At 36.0% G+C, this 14,083-nt stretch overlaps 1 protein-coding gene across 4 annotated transcripts in view; it reads left to right on the forward strand.

Annotated features, from left to right (window-relative positions):
• LOC123550626 (uncharacterized) overlaps positions 1–14,083 on the forward strand; it is a 173,820-nt gene that overhangs the window by 108,568 nt on the left and 51,169 nt on the right. For all 4 annotated transcript variants that reach the window (XM_053545359.1, XM_053545360.1, XM_053545361.1 and 1 more), the window contains one exon: positions 4,076–4,210. In XM_053545359.1, coding sequence (XP_053401334.1) covers positions 4,076–4,210 — 135 coding nt within the window. The remainder of the gene's footprint in view (positions 1–4,075; positions 4,211–14,083) is intronic.

Raw genomic sequence — 14,083 nt, forward strand, 5'->3', positions numbered from 1 at the left:
TATTTAACATTAAGAATAGACCAAAACTTGATTTGATTTAACATTACTGCAATCATTTGAAAAAATAGTTTAGTTTGGGTCGTTTTGGGTTTTAGTTCTTGCTTGATGAAGAGTGATCATACAGCATTAGTAAAAATAAAGTTTTCATCAATAATTCTAACATGTTTAAACATTCTTACGCTACAATGACTTCATGTTAACATGCGGTGACGTCAATGTTTTTGTTGCGACCAAGAACATATATACTATATTTTATCTTCTGTTTTAGATTAAGGGCATATTAGAATCGAAAAAATTTATAGCAAACCGTGTTTTAACACTATTTATACACTCGGGCAGTAATACGTCATACAAATAATTATTACATCTGACGTATCAACCACCCATCGTGCATAAATAGTGTTAAAGCACTCTTTTTGCTATAAATTATTTCTTAAATAGGTTATGAAGTTCAAACAAAAACACTGTTATTTTGTGTGCCCCCAACCTGAATGTACTGATAAAATACCAAACATTCAGAAATGGATTTAATTCCCAAAAGAACTGATGTTTTATGCTTGTTAAATGAAGTAAAAGATTAATTGCACAACCAGTCTGCAGTAATAATTGATTGGAATCAGTCCATCCACTTTTTGATCAGCCCTCAAGGGAGTTATTTGGTTCTCCCCTATCATTTCTCATGACACTTCATATTGCAAGGGTTAATAACTGTCTGACCCTTTGGTTCTCTATTATCAACTGCATGTTTGATCTGTAGGAAGGGTTAACATGCACATCACAATCTTCTCTTTTGTTCCAAGTGAATGAGAACTTAAAAAACAATTTGTAATAATCATCCACTCCCCTGAGCTCTGTCTGTCATATTATATTTATAAAATGTTTAGTACTTTCCTAATGGGATACTCATTAAATACTTGATATTTAAGCCAATTTTTATTCAGCTAATCCAGTACCTTTGCTAGTTTTGGGAATGTGAGATAAGGGGGAAAAACACTGTGGGGCCTCTGTGTGTTTCGGTGGGGGTTGGCAGGGGGAGGGGAGGAGGTGGGATTGTTATATCTTACAACATGGTAGAATTTCTAATTTGTCCAAGAACAAGTTTTGATGTTTAAATTTGAGTTGAAAGTGTCTCATTCCTTTAAGTGGTCAGACTGTATCCTACCCCATCAGCTACTGGAAGTTGGGAAACCTGGAAGTTAGACTGTATCCTACCTCATCAGCTACTGGAAGTTGGGAAACCTGGAAGTCGGACTGTATCTTACCTCATCAGCTACTGGAAGTTGGGAAACCTGGAAGTCAGACTGTATTCTACCTCATCAGCTACTGGAAGTTGGGAAACCTGGAAGTCAGACTGTATTCTACCTCATCAGCTACTGGAAGTTGGGAAACCTGGAAGTCAGACTGTATCCTACCTCATCAGCTACTGGAAGTTGGGAAACCTGGAAGTCAGACTGTATCCTACCTCATCAGCTACTGGAAGTTGGGAACTGGAAGTTAGACTGTATCTTACTGCAAACCCTCCACACCTACCTTAATTTGCTATTGGGACTATACCTGGTTTGAACTCTCAGCACTTGCTTGAAGTTAGAATATATATTGGTGCAGTTAACCTCACCTACTGGGAACAAGACTTAGTGATGTTTTGTTTCAAAAATAGGGAAGAAAATGCATTAATAGTAGGTCGGTCAGCCTGTCCGTCACAGATTATGACCCCTGTGAAATGAAACGTTACCATTCATGAACAGTGCATGCATATTTCATGAATGGAGTTCATGAACACTTCATGAATTGTTCGTGAAGATAAAATGGCACAAATTCTTGAAACATTCTTAAATACCGTGTTCATAAACAGTGCATGAAAAGTGAAAGATGACTTCAAGAACTAATGTACATGAACAGTTCATGAACTATTCACTTCATAAATAGTTCTTGATATTTTGTTGAACATGGATAGTTCATGAACTTCATGCTATATGTTTTTATTGTGCCATTTTATCTTCACGAACTAGCAGTGAACCGTTTATAAACATGATTCTTCATTAGTTCATGAACTACCTGTCATGAGTAGTGGATGAAAGATTCAAGAAAATAACATCATGATTGTTTCTTTAACCTTTTATCGTTGACAATTCAAGAACTCTATGTGATTCTTTAGTAGTTCATGAACTGTTCATGAACATTTTTTAAGGACAGTTCATGTCTAAAAATTCATGAACACAAATTAAGAACTGCTGAAGGTTAGTTCATGAACAGTTCTTTAATGGTTTGAAGTGTTCATGATTTCAAGAACTGCATTTCGCAGGGGAATACAGAAGCTTCTCAGCTGCAGTTTGGTTGATGGTGAAGCTGAAAATAATTTAAAACATTTAATTGTAGAAAGTCATTTTATCTGTATGTTTTGACTGATTTTGCATGATACATAATGCAACTGCACATTATAGTTTTTACGAAGGAAAGATTGTTTTCCTCCTCATCTGGATAAATAGTTTTGCAACCTCCCAGTCTTCAGTTACGCCCAACAGTAATTACGGGATATCAAAATATATTTTACTTCCCCTACTTTTCTATTAACTGAATTTAAAAAAAGATCGTTGCCATATTTATAAAATGAAGGATATAATTATCCATACAGATGTCTTGTATCTGGGCTACATGTTATAAAATTGGTATGTATCATTTTACAGAGGTACTCCAATTTGAGTAAACATTGTGCATATTTTCCCCAGGGGACAACACATAAGGTCAAAATTAGAAATGTATACCCAGGATATTTTTAACAGATGACTTTAGAAATCCAGTGGTTGAGTCAAAGATTACCTGTATGTATACAGATGACTTTAGAAATCCAGTGGTTGAGTCAAACATTACCTATATGTATACAGATGACTTTAGAAATCCAGTGGTTGAGTCAAACATTACCTGTATGTATACATTTTTAGCTCACCTGAGCACAACGGGCTCATGGTGAGCTTTAAAGGGATTGTTGAATGTCTTTGGTATGTCTACCCACCCTCCATTCTACTAAATCACCAAACCAACTTTACAGGAATGCTCGATGGGTGGTCCTTTTTCAGATTCTTTCAAGTCTAGGCCATCCATGCAGGTCTCGAATTCTGGCTGCCATTTACTGGCAACCAAAAAGTCTTCTCCTCAGAAACTACTTGCCAGATTTCGAAATAATTTCACAGAAATGTTCCTTGAGTGACCCTCTACCAAATTCCATTTGTTGAAAAATATGGCCCATAGAGCGCAGGACAAGTTTTCTCTATATCCTTTCTGCACCTGTAACATAATAAAACGTATTAGCGTCTCATGGCCCTTTCACGCTTCTGTAGGATCAACATTAAAAAATTTATTACACAAAATTCATTTTGAAAATATTTCTGAAGTGTCTAGGTCTGCAGCTCTCAAATATGGAAATATCTTACATCCGAGGCATATACTGACACTTTCAGACAACATCAAAAAGGACCTTTTTAGCGATTTGACGAAGTTCCAAAAATCTCTGTGTACCCTTGCTCTGTTTCGAATCCCTGTGGAATTTTGTGTTTATTCCGAGTTCAAATATGTTTTCCTAGATGAAAAGCTGACATGTCGTGATAAAGCCCAGGTATTTTCAAATCGTTAGAAAATGCTGAAAATTGACTCCCCGTTAGCAAAAAATTTTTTTTAAAATAGAAGTCCACGTGCATACATTTTGAAGGGGTGACCCCTGCGCTGACTATCGACCAATACAAAGGCGACTCGTTTTCAAGTTTAGCATGTCTACTTTCATTTTCTTTACTTCTGGAAATAGCTGAAGGTTGAGTGACGTCATTTTCTGTGTTGTCAAAAACATACATATGCCTCGCGAGATTGCATAAAAACGTGCCCGGTGTCCTAAGGATATGGCTATCTAGAAAACTTTGAAAATCGTCTCCAGCCTAATATGAAAATAATTTCACTGGGTAACCCTTTTCCAAGTTCGTTTCAATTCATGTTGATTTGCTGAAAAGTATGGCTTTCATGGGGCAGGACTAGTTTTCTCCATACATGCAATTTGTACAAAGAGTAAAAAAAATTTTTCTTGTTTCAGCTTCATGTGTTCATATCTGTGATGACCGTGTATGCCTGTCGGATGTACAGTTGTGTAACGGTAAATTTGAGTGTGCTGATCAGTCAGATGAGCAGAATTGTCCCCCCTTATTTCAGAGCACCGGTGCTTCTCAGTGTAAGTAACCATTATTATTACAGCAGTACATTGATAAGATATACATTGGAACTGCCAATGGCACCCATTAGGTATAGATTCAATACTTGGTTTTTTAACCAGGCTTTTTAAAAAAGATTGGTTATTAGCATTTCTGTTGAAATGATAGATACAATATTGGTATCAATACAAAATGATTGGTATTTGGTACATCATGTGAAAAAGGAATATTGTCAGGGTAAATAGTATTGTTCAGTACGGGATTTGGTCACACATGCTCATGGGATGCAAAATTGCTGGCATGAAGGAAACTTGGGTGTAAATTCCTGTCAGTGCCTAAATAAAAATAAATAACCAATGAAAAATGGGTTTCCTTGTAAGCACTCTTTGTTCTTAGAATGGGATATGTTGTTTGGGTGGCATTCGGGAGGGTCGCGTCAAACTGATGTTTCTGAATAACTTTAGTTCTCAGTCGTTCAACATAATGAATTGTGATTTAACTGTTTAGTAACCATACCCAATGTCGTAATATTTTTAGTGCACAAGTAAAAAATGTTCATGTGGTATTTTGTGCGAGGAATCATTCTGGCTAATCAAATTTTGTTTTTTTATGGTTCATAATCATGATAAACAACTGAATACGAAGAAAGATATAGAGGGGACATTCACTTCAATGGAGTACCTTTAATCTTTTAAAACCTTGATAAAATCAAGCTTCTTTATATAATAAATCAAAAAAACCTCTCATAGCAGTAGGGTTTACCATTCGGGTCAAAAGTCTGCTTTGCGTGCGTGCTTATTTCAGAATATCTGTGTGCATATAAAAAATGCATGCGTAGATTTATACATGCATGCGTAATTACAAGTACTGGTATATATACACGCACACGTCCATATAAGCCTGCACCTACATATTTACGCATGCGCATATAAAATATTTTTATACATGCACATATATTTTGAATGTGTGGGCACGAAAAGCAGACTTTCAGCCCAAATGGTACACCATACGGCAAGGTTAGTTCGTACAAGGAGCAATGAGGACAACCAGCGTTGAGGTTGTGAGTTTAATCACTTCTTTGCCTCTTTCCGGTACAAAGATTCTATATTTCTTAACATTAAGCTGAAATCAAACAGACTGATGCAATTATCCAAGCATAAGGCATGCAGTTACATTATTCAGTAGCAAGGGGAAAAAAATCAATTTTAAAATTTTACCTGAATGCACAATTTCAGAAATGCAAATGTTTGGTATAGGATTTATTGCAGTTCTGACAGGATGCTCCAGACGTTTCTGCTATCTATTATTGTCAGTGTTCGGCATAAATAATCTAATATTGCATAAACTCAGCTGGTGCAGACACTATTCATCTATTGTGAGCTGGGATGTTTTCACAAGAATGCACATGTTATCTGTAGGAAAGGATTTTATTAAGTAAACATTGTAAATAGCGCCTAGAAATGATACCGCCAAGAATGTTATTTGAGTACAGTCATCAAGGGCATTGTAGGGAAAATAAACAATGATACTGCATAAATTAAGCTTAGTTTTAATACAGGTGATTTACCTGGCAAAATCCCCATATCTTAATTAATATCAGTTAAAATACCCTGCCTAGAAAGATCATTGAATAAAATACACCCCAAATACTCATTCCCTTATCATGCTTGACAGAATTGATTCTGTCTTTGTGACCAGTGTAGATCATAATCAGCCTGCACATCTGTGCAGTCTGATCATGATCTGCACTGTTTTGCTATTCAGTCAGTATCTTTTTGGTAAGCAGCCCTTTTAACAGTTAATTACTAGTACTGTCCAAATTGAAAGACGGACAAGTTCATTATAGAAATTTAGCAGGGTAAATGTTAATATAGCAAAAATCACTCACCGGTTTTCAAGCTTCTTGTCTGTAGGGCAAGAGCTGGCCAGAAATGTTTACCTTTGTGAGACAGGAGTAATTGGGTGGATTCCTTGTCATGCATTAATCCTTTGTTTGTCTCAGAAGTCAAGGCTACACTTGGGTGTTGGTTTACTTACACTTAGGTGTTGGTTTACCTTTGCAAAACCATTTTATATTGTTTGGACTCGTGTAGGTTTTCATGCCCAAAGAGCAACAACATCCAATACTGACAGGAGTGGCTCGGGAAACCTTTTGTAAAAAATGGTTCTAATGGTCTAGCCCCAACCAGGAAGTTTTTCTGACACTAGATCAGACTCAGATTATCCTGATTTGACTCTAAACCCAGCCAAAACAAAACCCCTCTGTCAGTGTCTGGATCAGGAAGTTTTGCATGTAAGCAGGTTTCTCAAAAACTATGTGACCAAATGCTTTCCAAGTACGTACATATATTTGGCATCATTAGATGACCTCACTGGACAATTTACATAAATCCTAAGTATTTATTTTGTAAAAATTATCAGGAAGGGTCTCAAGTGGTGGATACCACTCTTACGAAGTACCGAATATTCTGAAGAAGACATGAAAAAGCATTATAAATTTGTCAAAGTCATTTTTTTTTGTTTAACAGTATATTAACAATATTTTGATAAAAGGAAAGCCATTGAAGTATTGAATGCATTACAGATTGAATGCATTACAGGTGATTTGGATTTTTCGTGCAAAACTGCTTATCAGATCAAAGTACATTCAAATGAGTGTATAATGAATTATTGAACATATCATTTCAGTTGCGTCATTGTCTGGCCTAACCAGGGAAGCTTCCTGCTTAATGTAATGTCATAAATTATTTAATACTTTAAACAAGAAGTTCATTTAAGTATAACTATAAATAGCTTTACATAACTAATTTTGTTTGTACTTATGCGCAACTATAAATAAAATTCTGTATCTTGTATAGTGAAAACTCGATTATTTGGTTTTATCACAAAGAATATCTACCAATGTCATGATTAATAAAATGGCCATACCAGTGAAAATGATCTCTTTGTATATAATACAGTACTTACAAGAAATGGTAAAATGACTATCTTAAACGTAATTCCACTGTTATTGGAGCTTATTTTATTTTATTCCTTCTGTTACTGTGAAACCAAGTGTTTGTCTATTAAAAACACTGTGTGTCTAGTTGAGCAACCAAACTGTGTAAATGATGTGAGGTAACACCCTGGACTATAAAACAAACTAGTAAACAAAAAGTTATAATATGTTGTCACTGTACCTACATGCCCTCTTAAATTTTATTCTCAGAAACTGCTAGCATGATTTTAAAATATTTTCACTCAAACATTCCTGAAAAAATGGGTGACCTTCTACCAACTGACACCAGACAAGAAAGAAATTGTGTATGGTATACCCTACCCCTTAGCCCTTAGCCTGCTGGCGGCAGATGATCCTGCCTTTGGGACCAGTGCACATCCGTGCAGTCTGATCATGGTCTGCACTGTTCGCTATTCAGTCAGTAAATTTTCAGTGAAAACCCCTTTGAATGATAAGTGGTACTGTCCAAATTGAAAGATGGACCAGTCCATTTTAGAAATATAGCAGGGTAAGGGTTAGTATACTATGTGAACCATGTTCATAGATGAGAAAATATAACAATTGTACTAAATGTATGCTGTGCATATTAAACATTTGATAAATTATCTTCCATCGTGCAGCAGTCATATTTTCTTAATAGACAGCGTAATTTATTTTCTCATTAGTCCTAAAGAGAACTTGCACAAAGTCCCCTAATCAACTTTATCAAATCGATAAAACTAAATGGATATTTATCCTACTTTAGAGCTCACCTGTACACAAGTGCTCAGGGTGAGCCATTGTGATCACCCTGTGTCTGTCATCTTGTGCCATGCGTGGTCAACTATTTGACTGTTAACCCTCTAGAGGTAAAATATTTGGCCAAATCTTACTAAAACTTGTTTAGAATGTTACCCCGCAATAAAATCTTAGACTTAAAGTTCATTACTGTGGCATCTAGGGTCACTAGTCACTAGGCAAATAACCTACTCTAAGGCCTGGGATTTTTCAGGACTGGTCCTGATTTCAGGTTTTTGACTGCAAAGATTTCCCTGAAAAAGAACATTTTAGGCTTTAGAATTTAGATTTTCAGGCTTTTTTTTTACTGAATCCCAGGCCTGTTACAGTCTCTGTATGCGATCTTGGCATTTTTGGGACTTTTAAGAAAAAGCCATGCACATGTTGATCTTCTTTACATCCAAAGAATGCCGAATGAGAGTATGTAATCGCACGAAAATTGTCAAGTGTCATTATGGGTCAACTACCTTAATGGGAAAACCTTGTTAACACTCTAGAGGCTACATTTTCTACCTCATCTTCATAACATTTTGTCAGAAGTTTTGTCTTTATCAGATCTAGGTCAAGTTTAGACTAGGGATCATAAACTAGGTCACAAGGTCAAATCGTGGGAAAACCTTTTTAACACTCCAGAGGCTGCATTTTCTACCTCATCTTCATAGCATTTTCTTTATTAGATCTAGATCAGGTTTGGACCAGAGATCATAAACTAGGTCACTAGGTCAAATCATAGAAAAACCTGTTTAATACTCTAGAGGCCACATTTTTCTACTTTATTATCATAAATCTTTGCAGGATTGTTTGTCTCTTTGAAATATAGGATAAGTTTAAAATTGGATTACCTGAGATAAAAAAACTACGTCACTTGGTCGGATAATAGGAAAACCTTGTTAACATTCTATAGGCAACATTTTTTAATTGATCTTCATAAAACTTTGTTAGAATGTTTGTCTCCATGAAATCTAGGTCAGATTCAAAACTAGATCATGTAGGTTAAAAACTAGGCCACTAGGTCAAATGGTAGAAAGACATTGTTAACACTCAAAAGGCCACATTTTCAATCTGATCTTCATGAGACTTGGTCAGAATATTTGTCTCTTTAAAATCTAGGATAAGTTTGTCACTTTTGGGAAAAACTAGGTCACTTGGTCAAATGAAAGAGAAACTTTGTTAACTCTTTGGAGGCCACTTTTTCAACTTGATGATAAGAAATCTATGTAAAGTTCAAAATTGGTATGCTAGAAGTCAAGAACTATGTTACTATAGGTCAAATCATTGAAAAACTTTGATAATGATCTCCCAGGTTTACATAAAACATAGCCAAAATGTATGTCTCTATGAAATCTAGGCCAGTTAGAAACATTGTTATCTGGGTTAAGGATTAGGTCAGGTGAGCATTACAGGACCTTCAGGGCCTTCTTGTTGTTTTTTTTTACCTCACGTGAACGTCAGGTGGTGGATGGTCATCTTCTTTGAAACTACAGGTCAGAATTACACCAAACGTGGTCTTGCAGCATCCTGGCCAAGTCCTCTCTCAATCTCAACATCGAAGTCAGAAAGGGGGTATCAGAAAAATTAAAATACCTTGAAATTTCAATTTTACTTTTTATTTCAGTTTCTGGCAAATAGGGTAGGGAGTGCCCGTAATCCAACTATGGCCTTAACATTAATTGCCCTATAGTTATGCCCAATTATAGCATATCCATTTTATCCTCCTAAAAATGAAGCCATATCGGGGAGACATGCACATTTTTTTCAAAAGTAATTTCTGATATTATTTGGTACTGTGCCTTGGCTGTCAGACTGTTTGATTTTGGGATAGACAAGCATAATTTGATACAAGATAAAGATAAATGAAAGGTGAAAGGTTGCACTGGTTGTTTATCTATGCACCTAACGATAAGACATTGCAGATGCCTATGTTTATTCCAAGATTTGAAAGATAACTGCATGTTGCATTTTCATACAGAAAATGCACACTTTGAGAGATAACATTTGGTTTCTTCACATGGCATTTCTGTATCACAATGTGCAAGGATTTGAAGCCCATTTCAGTGCAATTTACATATTAATAGTTTCCTTTGTAGGACAAGCAGTTACTGGAGGAAGATTGCTGAAGATTAGGGTGTACAGACAAACCATGAAACGTCATTATATTGTAACTTAATTCCCACAATTGATACAACTCCTCGTTTGGTATTGAAGGTTCAAGGTCAGAATAGAAGGTCACAGTTTTCATCTCAAGGTTCAAGGTCACTGCTTGAGACATCCGTTGCAATCAGACATGGGTTGTAGTCTTTTAGGGTCTGTTTGTCAAGCTTACAGGTTATATTGTGAGACCTTGACCATAAGCAAGTAATAACTGTGTAGTATTCAGTTACAGTTACTAGATTCAGTTCATAGATATAATTTCAGTTGAAACTTCAGGCATCTCGAATTACATGGGATCTAGTGTTTTACATGGCTGAAATTCAACTTAAAATGATATTTTGTAGATGTGTTTTTGGGATAGGACTTGAAAATGTCTTTGAGATAGCCGGACTTTTGGGAAAAGCGAGTCGAAATGCTGAGTTTCAACAGTATGTTACCAAAAAGTGCATCAGTTTCAGAGACAGAAAATGCATCAAGTCAATTTTGTTGCATCTGTTATGACTAAGCAAGAAGTTCTTTGACATGAAAGCTAAATACATTTATTTATCAGCATCTTAACCTTTAGCCTGCTGGCGGCGAGTTATTCTGCCTTTGCGACCAGTGCAGACCAAGATTAGCCTGCACATCCGTGCAGGCTAATCATGGTCTGCACTGTTCGCTATTCAGTCAGTAAATTTTCAGTAAACACCCCTTCAAATAATAAATGGTATTGCCTAAATTGAGTGATGGACCAGCCCATTTTAGAAATTTAGCAGGCTAAAGGTTAATTCTATAGAAATTGTTTTGCAACTGCACCAGCTGCATATCTAAGCTAGAGATGTTATGGACTAAATTGATTATGGATGTGCTCTGGGATACTGAACAGTTAACAATAACCATGGTTGTATAGTTTTGCTTTTGTGAATGGTTAATTTGAAGTGTTCCATTACCAAAACGAGGTACAAGTTTACAGTTCAGTCAACAGTATGCCCAATCACGTGATTGCGAAAAGTGAAAGTGGAAAGATAAACAAAAATTATAAATCAGGGCGTAAGTTATTTTATTCAACATATTGTGTTAATATCATGCACATGATTCAAAACCTATTTGAAAGTGCTGCCCCCGTACTACGATTTTCCCACCAAAACCCCGTTTTAACGCTATTCTGTTGCACCACTTTCGACATTGTGTGCTCTGAGGTGTTCTCACTGCAAGTCAATTGAACAGGAATAGCGTTAAAACGAGAAGGTTTTGGAGGGAAAATTGTAGTACCGGGGGTAGCACTTTCAGATAGGTTTCGAATCATGTGCATGATATTTACAAAATATATTGAAAAAAAAATACTTACGCCCTGATTTATAATTTTTGTTTACCTTTCCACTTTCACTTTCGAGCTCAAAATGATGTAGCGCGATCACATGATTGGGCACACTGATCAAGCTCCTCCCTAAATCCTAAAAAGCAAAGTGATTATGAAAATTATCCAAACATGTATATAACGGAATGTTTTGAAAGGACTTATTATGTTAAAGCATGTTAGAGGACGTGTCAGATATCAAGTAAAACATTATCTTAGAAAGAAAAGAAATTCTGTGGGTAGAGAAGTCAAGATGTTGACAACTAAACAGCTTGACGAAAATTGAATAATGTTTTTCTGTCTAGACATGGATAATTGAAGGAATTGTCTGTGTAACCTTGTAAAATATAGCTTTCACTTCCTAATTTGTTATGAGTTTTGCCTAGGGCTTACATTGTAAGTAAATTGTCTGTGATGTTTCCTTGCAGTAAAACAGCCGAACCTTTATAGTACATGGATCAATAAATCCATGCTTGAGATTGCAAAAATAATCTGAATATTGTTTTGTTGATTTACAAAAAAGGACTTTAAAACACCACTTACTATCCTCCCAGCTGGTTGCATCGCTCCCAGCTGGTTGCATGGTACTAACAGTCAGGAGTACAACAGTATGGATTGGGTACAGTGACTCTCATCTGTATCATGGGATATTATAATATTTTTGTCTGTATGGAGGTATATACTGTGATATATAATTGTGTGAGATTTATTGACATTAACCCTTACCCTGCTAAATTTCTTTAATGAACATGTCCATCTTTCAGTTTGGACAGTACCATTAACTGTTAAAAGGGGTGCTTACCAAAAAGATACTGGCTGAATGGCGAACAGTGCAGATCATGATCAGACTGCACAGATGTGCAGGCTGGTCATGATCTACACTGGTTACAAAAGCAGAATCAATCGTGTCCAGTATGATAAGGTTTAGAAATCAAATATTGCTGAATTTTAACAGAATCTAACATTATTCTCATTACCATAATTATTATTATACACTGCAATCAACAAACATTGGTGAAAGAGCACACTGCATGTGGTGGTTAAAAATTAAACCGCATATCCCAACAAGCAGCCTGCATGGTCCAACATTTGGAGATCTGAACAGAAAAAAATTCTTTGATACGCATTGAGTAGTCTGACCCCAACAGAATCTGTATTTTGGACACATTTGAGATTGTGTCACACCTGGGATCAGCATTTTCACAGAGTTTTTGGAAAAAAACGTCTTTCCTAAAAGCGTATGGCCTAAAGTTAAACCAATTTTACATAATGCATTGGCTTGGTAGAACCGCTACTGTTTTGCAAGCTACATATTTTAGCTTGTGCTTGAAACCATCAGCAGTGGTCCAGGTACCTTTACCATTTGGCCAAAATGAGAATTCTGTCTATATTTGCTTATACTTCATAAAGTTTGAAGCTTCACAACATCACATAAATGTCTTTCTTATCATTTATCTATGCTAAGATTTTTTTTCTCTCTCCTTATATGGCAGTGTTTCCATTATATTGCTGTGGGCATTGTTCCATCATTAACCCTTAGCCTGCTGCAGGCAAATTTAACAGCCTTTGCAAACAGCTTGGAACCAGATCAGACGCCGATTAAATCGGCGTCTGATCAGGTTCCAAGCTGTTTGCTACTCTGACAATATTTCTTCCAATTTTGGAGCAAATTGAATGAACTTTACAATTTTAGCAGACGACATTTCCAGCAGACGACAATTTATCTAGCATGCTAAAGGTTAAATACTAATGGTATAAGCATGTCGTTTCAGGAATCAATTAAACTTTCATAAACAGTCTCTTTAATAAGACACTTTGGTTAATTTGCAAAACCTTGTTTAGAAATAGATGCCTACTGACAAACAGTGCAATGAATCATCATTTTTATTCAATTGTCTTGTCTGGCAATAGGGAAAATCAATCTAGTATTAGCGAAAACCTAACATGCTTTGTGGCTGATAACTTCCCTTGCTGACAAGCTTTCTCAGACAATTTCATAAGCAGATTGTAGCTGCCTTTTTTCCCCCTTTTCTGGAAGTTCTTGTAATTATTCCAGGTTAAAGATGATAATTATGATGGTTACTGACCTGTGGTATTAAGTGATGTCTGTATTTTAATATCAAGTACAGCTTTGGTAACTTCTGCATTGGTTTCTTTCCGACCTGAACAAGGGCTTAATTAATAAGGTGAAACTTTGTCAGTCCATCTGTCTGTCCACGTTCATGATAGCACAGTCATTTCTTTTTTGATTTGTCCGGCAGTCCGTAATTGATATCTGTTCCATACTGTCTTAATTTGTAAGTTTTGAATCTCAAGACGATGTACAGAGTGCACAATTCAGGACACTTAAGTCCAAGGTATAATATTTTTTCCACCACTCGCTCTACAGGACTAGTTGCCAGTAAAATCTACTCGCCCTTACTGAACAGTCACTCTCCCTTGATACTGCCACTTTTATGAAAGAAGTATTATGAACAAAAAATTGCAAATATAACATACAGTAGACAGATAATATACTCTTGTACACTAGGTTTCCTTTTTGTTAATCGTATTCATTTCGCTTATATTTTCTTTTCTCTGCAAGACATTTTTCTTTTTCTTTCCACCATTTTTAGCTCACCTGTCACAAAG

Source organism: Mercenaria mercenaria, chromosome 6 (assembly GCF_021730395.1).
Source record: "Mercenaria mercenaria strain notata chromosome 6, MADL_Memer_1, whole genome shotgun sequence".
Classification (NCBI taxonomy): Eukaryota; Metazoa; Mollusca; class Bivalvia; order Venerida; family Veneridae; genus Mercenaria; species Mercenaria mercenaria.